Source organism: Cylas formicarius, unplaced genomic scaffold (assembly GCF_029955315.1).
Source record: "Cylas formicarius isolate icCylForm1 unplaced genomic scaffold, icCylForm1.1 PGA_scaffold_5__7_contigs__length_24384050, whole genome shotgun sequence".
NCBI lineage: Eukaryota > Metazoa > Arthropoda > Insecta > Coleoptera > Brentidae > Cylas > Cylas formicarius.
Genome location: NW_026844341.1, coordinates 17,890,861 through 17,914,234, shown reverse-complemented (window position 1 = coordinate 17,914,234; position 23,374 = coordinate 17,890,861). Strand labels below are relative to the sequence as shown.

Here is a 23,374-nt window from a genome sequence, read left to right as displayed (position 1 = left end):
ACTCTAACGGGTCGCTTTATGCTGTCGCCCGGCCGCTGGACAGCGGCCGGGGACTGGTCTGCTAAAATAAAACAACTGGTAATTCGCAAAAAATATATATATGTAATATATATGTACAAAAACGAAGTCGCCCCGTGCTACGGTTTCGCGTTGTTCTGGAGATACTTCACCAACTCGTGCTTGGAGACGTTCACCTGGGTCGGCGAGACATACTTCGAGTCGATGGAGCAGAGGCTCCATAGCCGGCACCTGACGATGCTGTTTATCTCTTCGGAGCTGCGCGCCGCGTTCTTCAGCAAGTCGATTTTCGAGGACGCCAACGAACCGGGCAGAATGATGTTAAATGAGAGGGGCGCCTTGCCTGGCGGCAGGCCCCTGTTCTTGCGCAGCTGATAAAAGTAGTATGAGATGATCAGATCGATCTCACAGTTGAGCATGTCCGTCTTGAGCTGTACCACATAATTCATTTTCTGCGACAGAGGAAAAAAGGGCCAATGAACGTAAAAGCGAGACGTCGGGCCACGCCCACCTGCCTAGAGACCACATGTCATTCACAGGCATTTAGGCAAGGGACGGGTGAGGATGAGTGTTGCCTAAATATGATTGGTAGCTTTGGAATTATAATGTAACAACATTAAAATGTTCATAAATACATGATAAATAGTTAAATTAAACAAATATAACACACAAGTGATTTTTTCCACAAAAAATTTGCAAAAGCGGTACGAGACCCACGTCGAAACGAGGTTACTTAGAAGGTAATTTAGCGTAAGCATTTGTATTAATTGTAACGTTATCACATTAAATAAATACACACATATACATCATCCAGGATATAGCTGAGAAATTCAATAAGTCACTACTATATTTGGTTAAGTCTCCAAGGGAGTCTTCCTGGACATTTTTAAGGAATCCGTTATCATCCCTCTATATAAATCGGGTTGAAAAGTGTATTGAAATTGGATTAAAACAATTTTTAGAAAAAAAAATGCGTTATTCGACATTAATCAATCTAGTTTTAGGAAATTAGGCACGGAAGATGCGTTGTTCGAGATAGCTGGCGGCACAGTCCGATCTTTTAAGGACAGAAACAAGTGTATTACTGTTTTTCTTGATTTGGCCAAGGCATTCGACACTGTGTCGCACCACATATCTTGTTGGAGGGACTTGAGAGGGCTCGTAAAAAAATTAATTACCTCATAGAGTGCAAAAGGTTAAATTTAGGTGACACCCTGAGCTGCTCTCTTCCGGTACGGTATGGTGTGCAGCAAGGCACGGTTCGGGGACCAATCTTGTTTACATTATATATGAATGGAATATTTTATATTTTACCTTTATTGTCTGCTACAGGGATCAATGCGACAATGACTAGTCTGATAAAAATAATCGCTAGATTATAGCCTGCTGTAACTTAATTATTAGTTATTCCATGACTTGCAAAAATTAAACATTCATAATTTTGGCTGTGGCTATGACACGGATTGTAAATGTGATCTTTATATAAATTCCATGACCACGTCATACATATCACTTTGAAAATTCGCTAACGTTTCGCCAATCGTCCTGTTGGCTTCTCCAGAGCTTGGCTGAAACTGATGATAATGATAAAAAAGAGGAATTCATTTCAAATGCCGAGTCTATCCTAAACAAACTACTACTATTACCACCTCAAACAGCTAATGAAATTCTATTTGAAACCGCCAAAATCTTTAAAAAATCAAAACCCCCTAAATCTAATATTGCAAAGCCTGAACGCATTGCCCTAAAATCTCTAAAATCTAATCCTAAAAGCAGATCAAGGAAACGCTACGGTGGTCACGAACACAAATGAATATCAGGAAAAGATCGAAGATATTCTTACAGATGGATCGATAGGAAATCAGACCTAACATAGGGTTTACAGGAAACCTAGCACATAGACTGATACACATCACCAACCGGCCCAGAAATCATCGGTTATCAACTCTCTTGTTTACAGAGAAGTAAAACTATCTCAGCCCGAGTCATCGAATGTAAAATTAAAACACCTTACCTCTGCTCTTCTCTCTAATAATTTCCAGATGAAAGATATTAAGCGTTCCATCACAAAATACATTTCACCACAACCTTCCAATAGTAATGAAACCGAAAGCAATTCCACACTTGCCACAGTTGTCCTTCCTTATATTCAAAACATCACTGACTATATATCAAAAGTTCTACACAAGTATAACGTCAAACACAAAATTCCATTTGAGATGCCAGGAGTTTACAGCATTCCATGCATATGCGGCAAAGAATACATTGGAGAGACCGGACGAAAAATATCAACTAGGCTCAAAGAACACGAAAGAACCTTAAGGCTAAGATAAATAAACTCATCAGCAGTGGCCGAACACAATCACGAAACCGGACATAAAATTTTATTCGATAAAACTAAATTTTCGCATATAATCAATTCTTCTAGCAACGAAAAATCCGAGAGTCTATAGAAATCTACAAGCAACGTAACAATCTTAACTAGGACTCGGTCACCAATTCGGGAATCAGTCATCCGAGACGGTGTTTATAACCCTCATTTAGCTCCGCCCCCTCCAACAATATAAAAGCAGGTACAGAGTAAAATGCGAGCCGGTTCCAGTCAAGCTCTGAAAAAGCCAACAGGATGATTGGCGAAACGTTAAATAATTAGTTTTATAAAAAGGCTTTCACTATGTTACAATAGATGGCGCTATATGAACTAAAAACAAATAATTTTTTATATCTTACAACGCCCGCCTCGCAAGTGATCGGCTGGTAAATGCCACGCTGCATGCACCTCTCGTACACTCCATACAACTCCGACTGGGTGACGGAGTTGTTCTTGACACTGAGGTCTTGGAGTGCGCACATGTATCCGCGCAGCGTGTCCTTCGTCATTAAATCGGAGAACGCGCCTATGTCGGGCAGGATCTGCCTTAAAGCGATCGAGTCCGACTGATTGATCAGCACCACCATCATTGGGTCGAAGAACGGTCCTACGTCTGGAAAAACACCCGTAGAGCGTTCAGAAGGCGGAGTTTCGCCGCCAACTCACTGAACTTCCACACGTCGACCTTTTTGACGACCACGCTCCTGTACAATTCCATCACTACCTGGACGTTCTTGACGTAGCCGATCTCGAGCAGTTTCCTGAGCGTGATGTTTCGAGCCTGCAAGTCCGACTTCAGGATAGTGTCGAGCGCGTCAGTCGGTTGGACGGGCCAGCGATCGTATGGCTCGAGCAGGTGGAAAGCTAAATCGAATAAAAAAAAATTGGAAAAATGTGAACCGCTTTCCAAATATTTTTTCTAAATTATTTTACTCGATAGTGTTATCTGTAGTGCACCGTTAGCAATAACAAATACGCTGCAAAGATTTTGAAAACTGTCATATACGTCGCAATAATTTCAAAAATAAGGCACATGACCCCCCCCCCTAAATCAAATCGCTTCAAACTTCAATCAATACATTCTTGTTACTTTCGAAAAATCGATGGAAAAAAATTTTTTTTTCTGTTCTCCGTCCTTCGTTTCTCTGTAGAGCTGGCATTAATTGGCTATATCTTTTGAACGATTTGCAGCACGACCTTCAAATTTGGCTCCTTTTAAGCCGTGCACGAGCTACACACAGTAAAAAATACGTCTGATCAAACCAAGGCGTACATTTTTTTTTTAGATTTTCAACTGTTTTTTTTTTTTTGAAAGTTGAAGCCATCCACTTAGCTCCGTAACGAAGCCTATTGAAACTGGGGGGGCTGTATTTTTAAAAAATTAAAAATCGCACTTGCAAGTTACTGAGAAAAAAAACATTTCTCCAAGATGGTAAATGTGATCAAAAAAATTCTTTAACTAAACGACGCTCAAGATCCGGGCCAAAAACCTATTCTTGATAATTTTTTTAAAATGTACAGGGTGCGTCGGCAATTTACAAAAAGCTGAAAATTGAGCTCCCTTTATATTGATATTGTCAGTTTCTTTCACAGTTCTATATAGCCCGTATGGACAGCTATGGACTTTTGTATTTAAGGTTTTCACATATTGTACAGGGTGTTCGCAATATTCTGTGCTATATTCTAAAACGTCATAGGTGTCTCGAAGATGTAGTCATCGACTTCAAATTTGGCAAGGAAGTAAAAGTTGGTACGCAACTCTAAACAGCAGAAAATGAGCGTAGTGAAATGTCACCAAATATATATTTTTTAAAATGATTTTCTCAAAAACTATTCAACCGATCGGCAAAATTTTAGAGCCAGAAAATGTGGGAGATCCGAGGCTATGACTTTTATTTTAGGCAGTTTTTTGATTATATACAGGATTTTTCAATTGTGGACAAAAGGACCGTGAAAGTTATTATATTATTAACCACAAATCAAAATTCGTAAAATATATGGCCAATCGGTTCAAACAGTGTTATTGGCCGTATCAAGAGTAACAATTTTTGTATTTACGGTTTTCGTCTATCGCATACGCTGTTCGAGATATTTGAAAAAATCGTTGATTGTCGCCCCAATCTAGACGCGATGACGTCATTTACTATTACCACGTACTGCATGGTATCAGAAAACAAACTGCGTTGAAAAAAATCAAATACCGGGAAACGTGGGAGATCCAGGGCTATATCTTGTTTCTTTGGTATTTAACATTTTAATTCCATTTCGAAACTAAGCACCCCAATGTTAAGAATATTACCAAAAGTTGGGTCAAGCACTTAGCATTTCAAACTATAATGAAAAATGCAATTTTTAAGCACAAAAGGTTATTTTAACATCTTCATTTCGTGATTCGCGAACTATAAAGTGTGATACGATTTCAAAGCTATAAAAAAGGATCTTATGAACGGAAGTGGGCATAATAGATAACAGTAGTGTTGAGATTGGTCAATTGACCACTTTTTCATTCACTGGTGGAAAAATGTTTTAAATAACATCTTGCAAATTGTAGAGTGTTATCTATCATTATTTTATAATGAATTATTATGCGTTTGTTTGTTCGAAAAAATATTTCAAGCAAAACCCCAAATTTCCGCAGCATTTTTTTAATACAACCTTTTTTCGGATTCATTGAATAAAAATATTGATGTAGTTCGAAAGCGAAAATGCGTGGAAATAAAAACTTTTTCTCTAAAGAAACAGTGAAAACCAGTGAAAAGTTCTGTAACGATATTAAAGTAAAATTGTTTCTACACAACTCTACATAGAGTCATTATATATTTTTAGAATTTACTTGCCACTACGGGTAGAAGCACTCCCTGTAGCTTTCAAGAATTCTACAAGAAGCTGAATCAGAAAAAAACTATTGAAAAACACGGATTTTTAACGTAACTCGCAATTCAGAACAAACCAGTAACTGGGGTAGGGTATAATAGCCAGGTATAATACGACCAAAAATATAGTGCATTTTTTACGTTATCTTAACCGCAGACCTTCGCAGGATCGTGGTAAAACCCATCCCAACGAATTTTCATTTTGCATTAAGTAGGTCTGCGAGGCGGTTTCCACTGGATAATTCAAAGGGTAAGAGTAAGTACCTGTACCTTATCTTACAGGTAAATTTGAAAATAATCATTTTCGTCTTGTGTGCCTGTCGATTAACAACATTCTTCTTCTTGTATTTTTGTGTCTTCTTCGATTTGTAAACAACAACAGGTAACAGATAAAGGTAAGAATGCAGATAAATATTTATTACAAACTTACAACTAAACATTTTTTGAAGGTTCCTGTTTTTTGTTTGAATTGGTTCCCCTGTAAGAAGACGACAATTTAGAAGACGAACTACCTCAGCAAACAAAAAAAAACGGATGCATTTGTCTTCGGATGCTAAACAAATTGTTTTGAATGTTTACAATTATATAAGAAATTCAGAAGGGGGAGTAGGAGCAGCAATAAAAACAAGCGACGCGACCAAAGCTCCGAAGTCAACTGTAAATGTTGCAAATGGGATAGTTAAGAGGAAAGTGAGAGAAGATGCTGATACTTCGCGAGTTTTTAAAGAGCAACACGCAGAAGAACTGCATAAAAAAGTACTGACAAACTTAGTTGTGCCATAGAGTAGCGTACATTTTTGGAGAAAATAGATTTTCAGTTCCAAACAATAAACATGACGATAGTAGCGATAGTGGCGATTTTTTAAGCGACTGATACTTTATTATTATTATTATATTTAATATTTTGTATAATATAGTATATTGCATATACTATGTAGAAATGGAATGAAATAGAACGTAATAAATTGTTATTTTGTACTATTTTTTTTATGTACATATTTCAAGAATTGCTAGGCGAAAAAGATTGACAACATACTTATATCCCGCTTGTTAGATAAATTCCTATGATGGTCCTGGATGGCGACGGGTAAGGGTCTGCTCGGCAGGGGCTACGGTTTTGGAGTAATAAACAGTATTCAAAGTTAATCACAGGGTCGGTTGTAAGAGCACTATATATCTGGTCGAAGTATACCTGGCTACTATGTCTGAGTATTTTCCGTACCAATCGCTGTGCTGGACCGTGAGGCACAAGAGTATTTTCTCCCGTACGGGTACAAAGTACCCAAAAAAGCATCCCCGTTGTATCTTAGAAAGATAGGTTTACAAATAAATCTAAATTTTAACACTCATCAGCACATCATAGCATATAGACTAGTACAAGATTACATTTTAATTAGGGTCTTCTATGTCGTATTATGTCCTAGAAAATATTTTTCCACCCTGCATTTAAAACATTTAATAGGAGTAACAAAAATATCGACATCGAGAAAGCAGTTACGAGAATTAAATATATCTTGTAATCTAGTGATCGGAGAGTTCTGTCCTATGTTGGTTCGGTAGCGGTCGCCATCAAAGAGAGCCCTGTCTCTTGCGTCACGCATTGGTATTCGCAGATTAATCTTTGACAACAGGAAATGGAGAGTCGACTTGATCGTTTAAAATTTTGTGGAGCATTAACAGGTCTATTTGCGTTCTTTTGTTTTGGAGAGTTAGAAATGTAAATTTTGATCTAATGTGGTTGTAGTTGTGGTTTTCAACGCTAGTGTTAGTTTTATATGCAAGATATCTTAAAAATTAGAATTCCCAACGACTGAAGCGAATGAAAGTTTACTATGAACAAACGCATAGTACAGTGCAAAAAGAGATTTAGGATGTTTAAGATCCGTTTTGTTTCTTTTTATGAAACCGGTCGTTTTGTTCCAAGTATAGCCAGTTAAATAACTGCTGTCATTTTGAGCCGCCATTTTCACGAATTTCGCCCCCCCCCCCCCCCAACTTACTCGGACAAATGACAATCTCATAGGTTAGTTCCGGGCGGCAGGGCGCCAATAATCTAGCGATGAAGAGGTAACGGCCGATCAGCGAGACGCGCATGCGATTCGTAAACACCTAGGGGAAGAACCGGGTAAGTGACGTCGCTCGACCCCGCCCCCAAACTTACCCGTGACGTCACCAGGCTGTCCCAGTCGGAGAAGCGTTCGAGTAGAGCCTGCGCCTCCAGACACAGAACGCTCGACTTCTCCAGCTCAAACAGCAGGTTCATAGTGACCACCTCGAGTATCACCCTTATGTCTTTGTTCGCATAATAGCTCGGCAACTCGTTCTCTGAAAATCGAACCCTACAATGCGCCGACAAGACCAAATTTCCTTCATAGTTTTCAACGAAATTACCAATTTTTGCTTTGTTTTCGTAGTTTGCATGTAATCGAAATTCCCATTTCCCTTTTACAAAAATTATACCTTATTTTCCTTTAAGTTAAGGAATTCAAGTCAACAAAGTTCTTATTTTAAACGTAATAGTTATATCGTCAACAATAAAAAATATTCTGCATTCTATAAAAGAAAAAAAATTTAAGAAAAACTGACATCAGAAATAATAACATAGACGACTTCCAGTTTCATCTGAATGAAGAATTTTATTTTGGTTTTGCGAATTTATAATTCAATGAGTCTGAGGTAAGGTGTTAGTAGTTAGATTACTTAAATTATATAACTTCAGCCGTGTTCTTCACAAGCTTTAGTAGATTTTATTTTTATGATAAGCCCGCGAGTAGAAAAGAAAAAAGAAGGAAGAAGAGAAAATACATAAATTATTTGTAAAATTTTCAGAGACTGGACCAATTTGTTTCTATTTTGGTCAAAAAGGAGCAAAAAGTGGCACCCAGTTTATTCACGATAAAAAACTGGATGTTTACTGAGTAATAAGTGTACAGGGTGTCCTACAGGCAACTCAGTCGATCTGTCATGGGAAATACTGAGGGCCATCCGGCTAAAATATATTGAAGATGGTGGTAGATATAACCGGATATACCAAAAGTGCTGCTAACTTTCTTATGTTAAATGCAACATGTTTTTTGCGTTCCCCGGAAAATAGGGAACTTGAACATTTTTCTTAAAATTCTTTAATACATTTGTTTATGTATAGAAATAACGCATAGCAAATATCAAAACTCCATATTTAAGTTGCAACAAATAATTCAAGTTATGACACCCGACTATTCCTTAAAAACGACACTAAATGCTCGATACGGCGACACGTTACATTCTCAGGTCATAGGTCGAGAATTATATTATTTACGTTTACTGTTGGTGTTTGTACTTAATCTACGCCAGTTTGTATTTCTGCTTAGTGTACTCTACACGATAATAATGGAAGCAACACAAAAACAATACTACAAATCATGCTGTGTTCGAATACAACCCGTAAAACGTCAAACTTTTTCTTCCTTTATTAACATTATGTTCAGGTGTCACTTTAACCTTAACTGTTCAAACATAGGAATGGCTTTCGCATGTATATAAAATAAAGAAAAAAAAATAAAAAAATCCTTTTTGTTTTTTTTTTTTTGTTGAACAATTTACACTTTATTTGTACAATTTTTTGTAAAATTTATACAATACTGTATTGGTACTGGCTAAACTTTCTTTTAGCTTTAACACCGCGAACCTCAGCAAAAGAAAAACTTTCGGTGTTTTGTATGTAAGACGGTAAATTATCAGATTTACCTTTTAAAAAATCGGCATTAGTCATTTTCAAAACTTTTTTTATACTGAACACAGGATAACAAAAGTAAGCGACAGGATCGAGGCTAAAAGTAAAATTAAAACCACCAAGACGAACACGTTGTGACGTCACAACCGGTTACAGCCAATGACAGCGCGTTTCAAAGAGGACTTAAATTTTACAGTTTTTAATTGCTTATATTTGTTACATAGAACTACGAAATTATTTTTTTGGGAACCGTGGTTCTTTTAATAGAACAAAGTTCCTTATTGTGGACATATTTCACGTAAAATAACATTTACCTAAATTTCGCCGTTTCTGAGATATTTAACATTTTAAGTCAAAAATGATGTTTGCAGACTGAACAATATCTGTAAACTTTTCCATTGTAGAATCCTGTAAATTTTTGCGCTATTAACTTACCCTGTTATTAAAATTAAACTGAAAAAACTACAATAATCCGGAATCGGAATGCATATGTTTATGTTTTACTTGGTCTGCGCTTAGAGTTCAATTAATATATGAATAATACAAAAAGTAGCCCTAATTTTTAATTGTAAATAAGATAGGATTCTAGAAAATATTTGAAAATATTGATTTTCACCAGTTTTCTCAACTTTATTTTAATTGTATTTTTATCCGTATTATTAATTGGCGAAATTACTACCTAAATTTGTTCAACAGAATATTTTCTTAAAGGGTTCCACATGGGAAAAAGATAAATGTTTGCAATTTCCTAGGGATCTGAAAAAGGAGTTCCATTTACACTAAGCAAGCTGACCCCCACTTCCGGTATATCCAGAAATATATCGTTTGCTACTTAAAGCTTTCCCATGACAGATCGAAAAATGTTCCGGATGGGACACCATGTAGATTTACCAATGGACGCGAGCAGGTCCTCGTACTTCTTCGCGGCCTGTTGCTTCGCTCCCTTGAGGTGTGCCAACGTCATCGTGATGAAATTCTGCACCGTCGAAGGCCTTTTGTATTTCTCGAGCAGTTCGAGGAAGGTGCGCCCGTCCCCGCTCTTGACAGCACTGTTTAATCGGATGACGTCATCTTCGTCGACGTCCACGCTGTTCGTTTCGCGGGTATAGAGGTTATGCAGCGACACGTTGAAGCGGTAGGCGGGGTCGAAACGCGGGTACCCGAACCTCGGGTGCTCGGGCGGTTTTATCGTCGATAGAGGAGTCTTCGATGACGGCGGCCCATTTGAACTACCCGAATCGAGTCGCTTTCTCTTCGTCGACGGTCCGTAATCCTCGATGGGGTCGTACTGAGCACCGTGGCAGTTGTACACGAATCCCGGACTCGACCTTGGCGACGTTTCGTCATTTGTATACGAGAGCGTCGACCAAGACCCGCCCCCCGTGAAACTGAAAAGGACACGATGAATCGAAACGGCGAATCGTCATCCAGCCACGCCCACCTGTTGGAAGCGACCGTCGAATCGCATCGATGCGATGACGTCAACCTCTCGTCGATGTCTTGCTTGTTTTGTATGTCCCGCGACTCCGCCTCGACCGTGGGGGGGTGTGGCTCCGTTGTGAACCGGTGAACAGGGTACGGAGGCGGAGTTAGCAGTCTAAAAATGCCCGTTGGGGAGCGGCTTGGTACGTGCGAAGGGGCGGCGGCCGCGGCCTCTACGGCGGCCATGATGTCGGCGGGAATTTCCCGTTTATCCGCGAAATTGAATCTTGACAACAAGCGACATACGTCCGCGCATACCCTTCCATCGACGGGCGGTCTAGCGAGGTTAGACATTAGTTTGGTGGCGACGGTCCCATCGATTTTGTGACCGGCGACGACGAGCCGCCTCAGTATCGGCCAGTTCGAGCGCAGGTGTGAATCTGACGCGATCAGGCTGACGAGCTGATCGCCTGCAATCACGCGGGTAAAACCTACGCGGGACACTTACACTACTGATACTCTGACGTACGCGAGCAACGCAACTGATACCTAAATCCATCTAAATCAATACAACCTTGGGGCAAAACAAAGGCGTCACCGATAAATCCAAATCCTCGATAAATTACCAAAAAAGTTCGTTATTCTTTCAAGCCGAACTCTAGTTAGTTATATATCCCGAAGATATCACCTCACTGATATCGCATTAAAAGCAAACGGAAACCCGTATTTTGAAAAAAAAAATTTAAAACACTTGAATCATCTACCGACAACTGTAAATCGCTGCAAATCGTTTAATGTTAGTATATAAATGTCAATAATTTTGTGCGCCGTCATGTGATTTCGACAAACAATTTGTTATAAATCCCCAGGAAATTTACTTAAATCATCATGCCCGTAAATTTAAAATTCTTAACCCGAACAATACGTAAAAATCGTTTTTGTAAGAGCATTATAAACAAAGAACAAAACGAAATATTAATGAAATAAATAAGAACTAAAAGTTCAGATTATCACGAAATTATATATATTCACATGACAATTGTTTCGACAACACCGTGTCTTTATCAAATATATAATTTCGTGAAAATCTTAATTTTTATTTCTTACTTATTTTGTTAAACGAATTTTCATCAAGTAAAAGCCTCTGTTCAATTTTCGAAATATCAACACTTTGATCAACGACGGCACGGAAAATTGTATTACATTGATTGGCGACAAAAACACAAAATAAACCTGATCTACTTGAGCATTTTTTTAATTTCCAACTGAAAAAGGGGGACCGATTTCAAAGCCACCTGTTAAAAAGAGCAAGTTTGTTAACCATAAATCACTTTCAACAAATAAATGCCTGTAAATCCCCAACAATTTTTGTTAAATCATCGACAAGTCCATATAAATCAATATAACCTTGGGGCAAAACCAGGTTAACACGATCCAGAACAAGCAAACAAAGACGTCACTGATTAATCCAAATAAATCGTCGATAAATAACCGCAAATCACGAAAAATCCTCGATAAATTATTATCATTTTTTTTATTGATAAGACGTTCTCAACGCTATTCGCAATAACTGTTAGTTTGTTCTTACATTTTTTCGAGCTTTGTCTTGTTTAAAAATTTTGTCACTCACCCAGGTCCGGGAATTTGCCCAAGCCAATCTGGACCAACACGGTTTCTACCGCGTCGTGAAACGACAAGTCTGACTTTTGCAGCTCGTTGAACACTACCTCGAGGCACTTGGTTTTCCAGAACCGAGACATATTTGTGGCGAATATGTGGTCGACGATATCGACCGTTTGACGGATCATTCCCCTTTCGGCGAAAACCGTAGCGAACTTTTCAAAAATCTGCTCGTAGAACGCGGGATATTGTTTGGCGTAATCATAAGCGTTGAGCAGTTGTTTCTCGGGGAGCTGCAATAGTTCCTGCCACTTGTGCTCGGGCAGATCACGCACCGAATGGGCGAGCCTACAATTCATTCTGGTGCATTGGCGCCCGGGGTACGGAAATACGTGCCAATAGCACAACCCTTTGTAAATGGGAGGCACCTGAATGACAAGGAACCGAGTTTGAAGTGAAATCTTTCTCTGCGTGAATAAGGACTCACCCTGGACCGCTTTAACGGCTCAGCTGGCAGACTGTCCTTGGCACCGTTCTGGAATGACGTGTATGCGTGATAAAAGCGGCGTTTCTTAATTTCTAACCCTACTTTAGTTTGAATTTTTGGATGCAGATGTAACATGTAACAAAACAAAATAATGTAAAAAGGTTATTTTGTTTTTGATCATTGATATTGCCCTGTCCTCATTTAATATGGTGAATTCAAGAATTTGGAGTTGTACCATCCGTTCAATTTATCTTGATCGCATTTTAATTGACTGTAACTTTTTTGTTTTTACAGATATGAAGGTAAACAAAAAAACAAAATGTATGGTCAGTAGCCGCCTATTAATTTTCTGAGATATATAACCCTACATCATATATTTTTAAATGGAACACCCTGTATACTATATATGTGTTTAATAGAATATCTTATTCCGATTGCAATGACGTAAAACACTTTATATTTGAGTCCACTTGTTTTTGACAAATCTGCAAAAATAGGTGTTATATTATATGTTAAAAATCATATAACAAATTTAAAACTAATTTATTAATTTAAAAATACTGTTTCATTGCGCAGAGCGGATATATGTCAGTTGCATAAATCTTAAAATCAAAGGAAAAGGAAAAGGTTACTTAGCAGAACTAATATTTCAGTGAAATGATGCACACCAGGAGAACATTTGTTACGTCTACCCTAATTTATAACTCAGCACCTAATTCCTATAAAGATTGTGGTATACAAATATTAAAAAATTGTGTGAAAAGTTTTGTGACTTCTATATCTATTTTTACGCCCTAATGTTTATATTCGTTTAGGCCTTGTATCATAAAGATTTCAAAAACAGTATTTAATAAATAATAATCATAAATAGCCTTAGTGCTCTAACCATGAATAACAACAAATATACAAGATTATACATCTAATTAATGTTTTATCATTTATAAAAAATCATACTTTTTTTTTCCCGCGGGGGTTTTTAAATCGGTTGGTTTTTGTGTTGCACCATGTTATTGGGTAATAAAATGGTATAAAAACCCTGTTAGAACTATTAGAAACAATTTACTTCGGGGTTATTTAGAAGGCTCCCTTGGAGATTAAATGTCATTGGGTATCAAATATAAAAGAAAACCAAACATACTGGACTCGACTGGGTGGGTTCTATGGATTCAAACCACTGGTTCACTTTCTCATTAAAGTCACCTGGATGTGGGAACTTGGTGTCTTCCGTGGGGCTGGCGCCTTTTTCTGTGGGGCTGGCGGATTCTTCCCTGGGGCTGAAGGGTTCATCTTTGGTAACATCTTCGGACTCGAGGACAAAACTACTGCAAAAGCGCCATAATGGTATGAACATCCAAATCAAAAATGGCGCGCGACCGCCATCTCACCTCGCCGAGATGGATATAATATCGTCGTTCTCATTATGAGTAATATCGGAACTGAAAGATTGAAATCGAGGTACGTTGGACACGCCCCTTTCGCCCTGCTCGCTCACGGTGACGGTAAACAAAGATGGTTTTGTTCTCGTTGGAGGCCTCTTCAGGGGTATTTTAAAAGAACGGTCCGAGTGGATTCTAATCGCATAAAAAAAAACAAAGTGTGACCTAAGCGACGGACACCTGCTAACTTACGATGCCTGGGAAACTGGTTTCTCTTCGCTGCTTTTGGGAATGAAACTAATGATTTCGTCCTTTAAGGTCAGTTTCAATTGCTCTGCAAGGAACTTGTTATTCCACGCTTTTTTCCTTTTCACTGTTTTAGGAACCACGATCCTCCGAGAATTTTCTGTGAGCGTGATTGAAAAGTTGAACGGTTTTATAGGGTTGATATGATCCCCAGTCTGCAGTGTAATGTTGGGTTTTATATATTCCATTGTTGATTCGCTAAAGCGGGAATTTTCCTCAATACAGTCTTCAATGTGTAAAGAGGACTTATCAGTTATACCACTTTCTCTTGAATCCGGACAGGCCTCATAAAAATGCCTGTCTCCATTTTCAACTTCCCCATGTAAAATTGAGTTATCATAAGATACATGACTGCTACAACAGCCTTCCGCGAAATCGCTATCCTCAGGATTATTATGCAACTGTCTATCCTCGCTGTAACTTTCCCCAATAGCAAGGGAAGGTCCACTGAGATTCATAAAATTGTTCGCATTAATGTTAACTTCACTTTCATCATCACTATCACTATCTAGAAAAGTCGCTGTGTCCGAAAAATCACGAATATTGTTATGGACTGCGTAACATTTTCGAAAAGAATCCGCACCGACATCAACATGTCCTATGTAATTTTTTCTAAAATTCCCAAATTTGTTACTATTGAAATCGCTTAAGACTGTATTATCGCTATTGGCAACTACTCTCATTTCAACATTAGCGGCACTTTTTGAGTCTGTATCCGATTCCAACTCAAATCCATCCGGTTCATAATCTAAATCTTCACTACCAAGTGGCACTGAAATTAGTCCTAGCGTAAAACACGATGTAGAGTTAGACTTCTTCATATTTCAAACCAGATTAACTGTTCAAGGTCGTTATATTCTAGTAAAAAAAAAACTGTTTCTATCAGCATTTATCACAAGAACAACTAAAGACATAAATAAAAAATTGTTGCAATTGAGCTTTTGGTAAGGTCCTTCATCTTCTTCTTTACTTCCATTAAGCTAATGGCCAAGGATCATTTGACCATTTCATACAATTTTTCTTCTTATTCTATTGACCAAAATTAATAGCATCACTTAGAAAATTTTGAATGGCTTTTTCTGTACTTTTTGTTACTTTTGAAACGAAGATCTTGGAACTCAACCTCAATTAGTTATTCGAATTACTCTAAGGAGCGACTTTTTCAGCATTAAAATGACGAACAATGATTTGGATACGCATTTGATAAAATGCATTGGTCTCCTATACGAGAGTCGAAAGCTTCGCAAAGGCGACCCCGTCCCTTTGCAATATGTATTAGAGGAAGCAATTTTCCAAAAAACTGGGGTGGTTAAGGATTACACAGACATGTTTCAATCCCTGCTTCCACCCAGGGAAAATGATAATTCCACAAGTAATATGTACGAAGATAAAGGTAAGAAGGCTCGATATTCCATGATGTTAGCTTTTGTTGAATCCTGTTGTAGGTAGCAACTCCGACAATGATTTAGAATTGGACCTTCTGAAAGAAGATCTCATGTGTGTCGTGTGCAACAAAATGGACGTAGGCGCTCGCAATCGACTACTCGAATGTTCCGATTGCCACGCCCTGTATCATCAGGAGTGTCACAGGCCTGTGGTGACGGACGAAGACTTTTTGGATACATGGACTTGTTCCAACTGTAAATCTATTAGTAAGAAGTTAAAAATCAGCGAAAAAGATCACGGGTCCAGGAGCTTGTCTTCAAAGTCCGGCAGCAGCAGCCACAGACACGGCAGCTCATCGCACAAGTCATCCAGTGACAAGTACAAAGTTAGCAAGTCTCCATCGTCTTCCAGTAGTAGCAGCGGCAGCTCGAAAGGTGTATCGCCCAATCACTCGTCCTTGAGTAGCTCAAGGCTCAACACCGACGAAAAGAAAACGAGCAAAAGCAAATCTACGAAAGGGTCCGAAAAAAGAAAACACGAACATTGAATTTATAAACAAAATCTCAAACCTGCCTTAGTTTCACCTCAGAATGAAATTAAACCAAGCTTTTTAAGTTCGGCAAGCTCATTGGCTAAAATAGGTACAAAATGACTGACCAAAACTCATTGTTTGCTTGCTTTAAATGTTCGCGTTTTCAGAATTCAAAAATTTCTTTTTTCATAAATAAAAAACAAGTCCATGTAATGAATTATATTTAATTCAACGTTCCTTGGATAATTCTGATAGACAGTTAATTCTTGTCAGATTCCATATATGTGCTACAACTCATTTAGTTTATTTATTGTTATGATATAGTGCGCTAAAATTTTTGCCTAAATCTACAAGAAATCGACCGAAACGGAAACAAATAACGTGCACGACCCGTTATGTATGTTATATATTAACTACTGAAGGGCTATGGGTTCGAGGACCGGTTCCCTTTCGTCTGCCCAAGTCGCCCAACCTTGGCTTTGGCTGCCGTACTGGTCTCGGAGTTTCGAATCAAGAAAATTATCCGCCGGTTGTATTTGGATAAGCGGTGGGACCTAAAAAACATCGATTAAAAAAAAAGAAAAAAAAACGAAAATATAAAGTCAAAGCATATAAAACATTGTTTTCCGACACCGTGGGCCTGCCACCCTCACACACCCAAAAACGATACATACGCGAGTTTCTGCCAACGTTTTGAATTCTACAAAAGTAAAAACGTGGAATAAACAAAAAATAACATTTTGAAAAGGGGGGGAATGTCCCGCTACTTACCGCCAGCGGTCTCAGGGGAAAATCGACCCTCTGGGCTTCGGAAAATGGCGGATTCGTAACCGTCACCAGCTTGGTGTGCGGGAAGTAGCCCTCCTTGTAGACGGTCACCTTGTAGGTGCCGGGCGTAAGTAATCTATAGTAATCGCCACCATTTACTGAAAAAACACTAAAATTCCAACCCTCATCTGCACAACTCTTATATTAACTTTAAGATTTCCGTTAAAAACTCTCGCACAGGTCCATATTAAATAAAAAAAAACATGGGTATAGTCGCGTTTGGAATAGCGAACAATCGGCGAGTGACGCGAATGACATTTCCCCGCGCACACCTGACGTAACGTCGTGTTTGATGTCGGCCGACTGTCCGCCGGTGACGTTCCTAACGTGGACGACAGCGTTGCTGACCGGCATCTTGGATTCGCTGTCATAGACCACGCCCTTGATACCGATGTGACTCTGCCACGCGAAACTCAGTAGCGCCCGTCGATTCCGCTGCCATTCGTCTCTCAAGGTGGACGCCGCAGGGTATTTCTCGCAGCCTAGCTCCAACGTCAACTCGAAGTCGTTACTCGACAAGTAATTGAAGTCCTGCATGCCGCCCTGCAGGCTGTACCACTGCGCTCCGTTCGTGATACCGCCCTGCTTCGCGAAGTGGTTGCTGTCCGCGTCGCCGCAGCTCTTTCTGTTGACATTCGCCATGTCCGCATGGTTGTCCGCGTATACGCGCGCCAAATACCTGTTAAAAGTGAGGTTATGACCGCGGACGGCAACAACGGTAAACCAGCGATCATGGCGCGCTCCCCCGCAGTGACGTCACTCGAAACACGCATTCATTTACACATTAATGCTGCAAAATTTTTACTATTAACCCCTTAATGCACATTTTTTTAATCAATTTGGGTACAAAATTTTTATAAGGTAAAGCCTTTTTTTCAGTGGGAAGAGTAACGTCACGAAAATGTCGTTCCTGTCGCCCTGACGTTTGTACAAGTGATATTTTTCCATCGTTTCTTATATCAGTTTTGTTCTATATTCCAAATTACCCGTCGCTCCTCCATTGTTTTTGTACAAAATAAAAGACTTGATAATAACAAAATCAAATAAATGCATAAATATTTTTTTACAATATATTTCCCCGTTTTTTAGTTAGTTGATAGTCACGTAAGTGTTGTTCTAATCTATGCTGTTATTGTAGTCCACAAATAATTTAGGTTTCTTGTGTCTTTTTTCTTTTTTAATTTTTTTTAGTCAGTCTTTTTGTCATGTCTAGTAGAGAAACTGCTAATAACAATACGACCTATGAAGTTATAAACACATCTTTATATTTTTGAGATATTATCGTTTTTTTTCCAGTATAAATAATAAACGAATTCAAATACACTGTTTTAGATTCGCAGTATTGGATCTAACCCAATCACCCTTTGTATTAACCAAAACTATGATTCATTATCAGAAAAATGTACTTTTTTTGTGTAAATATCGACGTAAAGAAATTAATTTTGGAAAGATTGGAGTAAGATAAATGTTTTTAATTGTCCGGTACATTCTTTTTTCTGTTTTTTTTAGTATTCCTCTAATTATTCTTATACATAAAAACATTTGCATTTCCTCTGTTTTTGTGGGCAATAAAACATCAGAAGATCTTCGCGGTTGTTCTGCATAGCGATTACATTCGGTGACCCACACCTTAATTAATTCATTATTCCAGATATCCGTATCTATTTGTTGCCATATATCATTTGATTGGTCATTATCCTTGCTTAGTTCGCGTAGTTCCAACAGCAACTTCTTAAAAATGTACCACTCTCTGGACCTATCGTAAAACTAAAAGCAGAAAAGTTTGCTGAACAGCTTGGCATAATCGATTTCAAGACTTCGGAAGGATGATTGGGGAAGACATGGGATAAATTATGAACAGATAAGTGGCGAAGCCCGTGATCTCGACAGAAACGTCACTAACGATTGGCCGGAGAAGACGTGGCCAAAACTAGGAGAAAAGTACCCTGCTGACGACATTTTTAATGCTCACGAAACAGGTATTTTTTACAAAATGACGCCAGATAAAACTCTTAAATTTCGAGAAAAAAGAAAGCTAGTCGTGATTGGAAAATCAACTAACCCACGATTTTTTAAGAACATCAAGCATTTGCCGGTCGCTTACAAGGCAAACAAGTCTGCATGGATGACATCGCAAATTTTTGAAGAGGGGATACGGAAATGGGATGCAGAATTAAAGGGGAGGAAAGTAGTACTTCTCTTAGATAACTACCCTGCACATCCCCATATTCCAAATATACGGAATATTGAATTGGCCTTTCTTGGAACTAAAACAACAAGTGTATTACAGCCGATGGACCAGAGCGTAATAAAAAGTCTTAAGAGTCGATACAGGAAAAACGTTTTAATGAAAATGATCGACACCGAAGACAAATTTTCCATTAATATGCTAGATGCAGTCAACTTTATGAGTAAAGCTGGGAAAGAGGTGACAGCAGAAACAATTTAACACTCTTATCGTCATGCAGGACTTATTACCGAGAATGCGAACAGGACTTGGAAGACGATCAGTCACTAAGCGAGTGGATAAAGCAGTTTCAAACAACAATTTTGTTTACAAGTGATGAGTTGCAAGATTTTATGGTGATAGATCAGGATTTGCCTACAACAGCAGACTTGACAGAGGAAGCCGTATTACAACAAGCAAGAAAGGGTGAGGAAGAGCACCAAGAGGAAGAAGAAAATGAAGAAATTGACCCGGGACCACCACTAACCATTCAACAAGCCCTATATTCAGTTAAGCTGCTAGAGAAATTTTTTATGTATTATGGGGAAGATGCCCCTGTCGAAGAAATAGTGAAAATACAAGCCAAAGTACGAGATGCGTATTGGCATACTAAACAAATTCAAAAGGAAACGACGATTATTTGAAACATTAAATGTAGTTGCATTTGCAAAGTTGATGTTAAAATATGTATATCAAATAATTCAATATTACAGAACACATTGTTATTTTTCAAGTGCCCATAACTCTTTATAAAGAAAAAAAAGCAGTACCTTCAATTTCGCTATATAGAGTTTTGACTATATTAAAAAAATGATACTTCGATGATCTTTGGAATGAATGAGCCATTATCGACCGGCACCTGGTCAACCAGTCTCTCTGGTTTATCGTAGGTGCGACCCTACCGGAACGTCTCGTCGTCAGGCGTCGCAGTGTATTCGTCCTTCTGACTACCGGATCGGCTCTCGTCGTAGGGGTAGTTCGCCACCAAGTCTCCGCCGTGCAAATTTGCGGACAAAACGAACGGGATCTGCATTATTAGGCGGATGACCGATCGGGTCTCGGGCTGCAACTGGAGAAAACTGGTATTTAGGACAAAGAATTATACTTCGTTATAAGATCGATAAATTATCGATTTTTTGTTAGTTAGTTGCCAAAAGTATCGACTTTTTGAAATAATTATTTTGGTTAAGTGCAAAATGATTACACTGGTCTGCAATGTAATCCTCCTTCAAAAAATAAATATGAAGATTTTAATGCTCTGAATATGTTGCCGTTGGACGATATTTTCTTTCTCGTCTAGATTTTTCGTTATATATATTTTTTTAAATATCATATTTAATTTAAATTCATTATATATACATACAAATTTATATGGTATTACATATGCGCTTGCGCAGTATTCGCTGTGACTCTACAACGGTTAATTGAAAACTTATCTTCTAATTGTTTACGTTCCGTATCAAATATTTTGGAAGTTTTGCATAAAGTTCATATTCTCTATATTTTTGTTACGCATTTTTCATGAACAGGGTCAATAAATATAAAATAGCAATTTGAAATTTTTTCTGAAATAAATTTTACTTAATTTTAGGTTATAGACTGTGTTTGCTACATTTGTGGTGAGTTTACTCTAAAAAACCAGCGCAATGCCGTAACCGACCTTGTTAAAACAGCTTATCAACTTTATTTTTGATTATCTATAGATGAGAGGGATAAAAGTTGGCTGTAACAGTTGCTCAAGAACTTTGAGAGGTTGGCTTGAAGGTAGTCACAAATCTATGCCGTTTACAATGCCAATGCTTGGGAATGAACCTCAGAATCGTGAAAATGATTGTTATTTCTGCATAATATCAACACGAGGATTCTCGAAAAGAAATAAAAATAAAAATAAGATTATATCCGAAGATCGTATCTGCAAAGTGACCAATTCTTCGTAGTGAAGGCACTTTACCTCCAGTTCCACCAAAATATAACGAAAAGGGGGAAAATGAAAATACTTCCGGTCTACAGCCTCAATCGAATTTTAATCCTGCCTCTACATCTTCACCTTCATACACTTTATCTGGGTCTTCAAGTCCATCAAAAGAACCTCATTTACTTAAACAATGTGAGTTAAATGATCTTGTTAGACACTTATTATCGGACAAGATTAAAGCAATGGAGTTTGTTGCATAGAAGTACAAGACGAGTTGCTTTTCGAAAGAAGCTGATTTAGTATATTGTAAAGATAAATTTGAAAGCTGTTTCACTCCATGATGGTGATAAATACCCTTCAATGCCTGTTGCACATGTAACAAACATGAAAGAAAATCTGAAGGTGTTATGTTATAATTTTCTTGGGACAAATCATTCGAGAGCTTCTTTCTGCTTATAAAGTTTTAGGATGCAATATGTCACTTAAAGTTCATATTAGATGAGCATGATGAGAGGTTTGATCAGGATATTATGCAAATTAAAAGACGCTACAATGGGAAATGGTCAGCAGCAATGCTTGCTGATTTCTGTTGGTCGATTCGCCGTCAACTTGTAAGAGCAAAATTAGCATTTTCCACTGTAAAACTTTTTAAATTTTTTATAATTGTTGTTACTTTAATAATATCGTTCTTCGATTAAATGGACATTTTATTCAAAATCTATGCGCCGTATCTATTTGCCTATCGAAATCCGTTTTCAGAACACAAAATACGATGAAATCATGCATAAAAGAAATAAGGAGACAAAAAAGTTTTTTTTCTTCTTCTTCTTAATTTTCTTGGCTTCTGCCTTTAGCAATTTGCCAGAGTATGTTATTTTTCATTTGACACTAATTTGGAAAGTATAGTTTTGGTAAGTTGGAAAAAACGATTCCTGATTTTGTCCTCGACAATGGCAATTTCTCGGAAAACAACAAAAAAATGACGCATGTTTCGGGACTTACGGGATCGTTGATGCGGGTAACTTGCTCGAGCAGATGATTATTCCGGTCAACGTTCTCCACCTCGTTGGTAAACGCTATGCGGTCTAAGTCGGGGAAGTTTCGATTCAGATCCACAGAGTTGTTATTAGTACGTCCTATGAGGTAGTCCTGGCCGCCCTTTGAAGAAAACGAGAAAACGATATCTGGTACCATAGAGGCATAGAAACCATGTTTTTTTTATCTTATAATAATTTTATATTTCCCATGAAAAATTCGATACTCTTTGCCACTTCATTTGCTAAATATTAAATTTTACTTATAAAAGAATACTTCCTCCCAGATAGCACACAATATCCCCAGTATATCCGGTCAATCAGGAGGATATTCTTAGGATATACGTTAGCATATATACTAAGGATATACTGTAAAATACATCCCTCTGAATGGATAGCTTGCGGATTTACTGTACACAATATACCACAGCTATTCTCTAAGCCATCGCCTGAGGATATACCCTTCCGCCATAATGGGAACATTAGAATAGAAACCTAAAAAGTTAAATTATGAACAACTGAGAAGGAAAATACTTAGTTTTTTTAGATTTGTTGTGTTTTAGGAGACATTTTATTGGCAACGTTTCTGTGCATATCTGCATCGACGTCAATGTTCGCAAGTCCTAAAAAAAGACCAGGATCAAACCGTTAAAATCAACTTGTTTTTAGTATTTTTGGACACGAACGAGACAAGAAACGCTATTTTAATAAAAAGACCACAGAAAATACCGATTCATCTTAGTGAAAAAATTACGAAAACGTAAAAATAATATATTTTTTTGTAAGATCCCATTTAAAAACACTTCTCGGCTGGAACCAATGGCGCAACTACTCGCGGTCGTGCCGTGCCGGACTCCAACTCTTCAGCCTTGTTTTTGTTGGCGGTATATTATTACTTTTTATTATGAAAAAAAAAAGCTTAATGGTAAGATCTGATAAATTCTAAGCTGAAGGAACCATTTTTGTGTAGTCTACCTACAGAAGAAGGAAAAATTTAAAATTGACTAAATTAATGTTTGGTAAGTAGGTACTATATTTTTTTTCAAATAAATAGGACGTAAATGTAATATAAATAAAGTATAAGAAATATAATTTAATAAAATATATGTTATGGCGATTGCTTAGTTGATACTTTTTTTAAGGAGTCATTGCTGGATCGAGTTAAGATAAAACTGACTGTTTTGTAAACTATATACGTTTTAGATTACATATCTTTTTTGATTCTAGACTTCTTTTCGTATCTTATTGCCTAGTTTTTGAAAACAAA

At 37.9% G+C, this 23,374-nt stretch overlaps 3 protein-coding genes across 10 annotated transcripts in view; 1 reads left to right on the top strand and 2 right to left on the bottom strand.

Annotated features, from left to right (window-relative positions):
- Positions 1–16: 16 nt before the first annotated feature.
- On the bottom strand, positions 17–15,148 carry LOC132701681 (uncharacterized). Of its 6 annotated transcripts, XM_060669793.1 has the most exons (13): positions 15,016–15,148; positions 14,132–14,957; positions 13,889–14,074; positions 13,642–13,825; positions 12,504–12,551; positions 12,027–12,444; positions 10,416–10,866; positions 9,866–10,362; positions 7,424–7,587; positions 7,263–7,371; positions 3,056–3,253; positions 2,749–3,002; positions 17–470 (listed from the first exon to the last, which is right to left on the bottom strand). In XM_060669793.1, the coding sequence occupies exons 2-13, from the start codon at positions 14,866–14,868 to the stop codon at positions 138–140; spliced, it is 3,579 nt and encodes a 1,192-aa protein (XP_060525776.1). In that variant the 5' UTR covers positions 14,869–14,957; positions 15,016–15,148; the 3' UTR covers positions 17–137. The 6 variants fall into 6 exon arrangements, with proteins under 6 accessions (XP_060525776.1, XP_060525772.1, XP_060525775.1 ...); XM_060669789.1 differs by having other exon boundaries at positions 14,132–15,141; XM_060669792.1 differs by having other exon boundaries at positions 12,504–12,604; positions 13,704–13,825; positions 14,132–15,119.
- A 153-nt stretch (positions 15,149–15,301) lies between these two features.
- LOC132701766 (integrator complex subunit 12) lies at positions 15,302–16,164 on the top strand. Its single transcript, XM_060669942.1, has 2 exons — positions 15,302–15,578; positions 15,631–16,164. The coding sequence occupies exons 1-2, from the start codon at positions 15,359–15,361 to the stop codon at positions 16,116–16,118; spliced, it is 708 nt and encodes a 235-aa protein (XP_060525925.1). The 5' UTR covers positions 15,302–15,358; the 3' UTR covers positions 16,119–16,164.
- Positions 16,165–16,307: 143 nt separating this feature from the next.
- LOC132701764 (carboxypeptidase E-like) overlaps positions 16,308–23,374 on the bottom strand; it is a 19,450-nt gene continuing 12,383 nt past the window's right edge. For 2 of the 3 annotated variants that reach the window (XM_060669938.1, XM_060669939.1), the window contains exons 4-9: positions 22,076–22,231; positions 20,061–20,227; positions 17,204–17,610; positions 16,875–17,029; positions 16,778–16,803; positions 16,308–16,657 (exon numbers count right to left, since the gene is read on the bottom strand). In XM_060669938.1, coding sequence (XP_060525921.1) covers positions 16,528–16,657; positions 16,778–16,803; positions 16,875–17,029; positions 17,204–17,610; positions 20,061–20,227; positions 22,076–22,231 — 1,041 coding nt within the window. In that variant the 3' untranslated portion in view covers positions 16,308–16,527. The remainder of the gene's footprint in view (positions 16,658–16,777; positions 16,804–16,874; positions 17,030–17,203; positions 17,611–20,060; positions 20,228–22,075; positions 22,232–23,374) is intronic. The other variant, XM_060669940.1, reaches the window with a different exon arrangement.

What these genes read in the sequence shown, in the direction of transcription:
- LOC132701681 (XM_060669789.1), bottom strand. Translation starts at nt 15,006, where the DNA reads ATGAAGAAGTCTAACTCTACATCGTGTTTTACGCTAGGACTAATTTCA. An exon ending in GGACCTGCTCGCGTCCATTG is followed by an intron (nt 7,588 to 9,865) that starts GTAAATCTACAT and finishes TTCGATTTTCAG; the next exon opens with AGAACGAGTTGCCGAGCTAT. An exon ending in GGTCGACGTGTGGAAGTTCA is followed by an intron (nt 3,003 to 3,055) that starts GTGAGTTGGCGG and finishes GTGTTTTTCCAG; the next exon opens with ACGTAGGACCGTTCTTCGAC.
- LOC132701766 (XM_060669942.1), top strand. Translation starts at nt 15,359, where the DNA reads ATGACGAACAATGATTTGGATACGCATTTGATAAAATGCATTGGTCTC. An exon ending in TAATATGTACGAAGATAAAG is followed by an intron (nt 15,579 to 15,630) that starts GTAAGAAGGCTC and finishes ATCCTGTTGTAG; the next exon opens with GTAGCAACTCCGACAATGAT.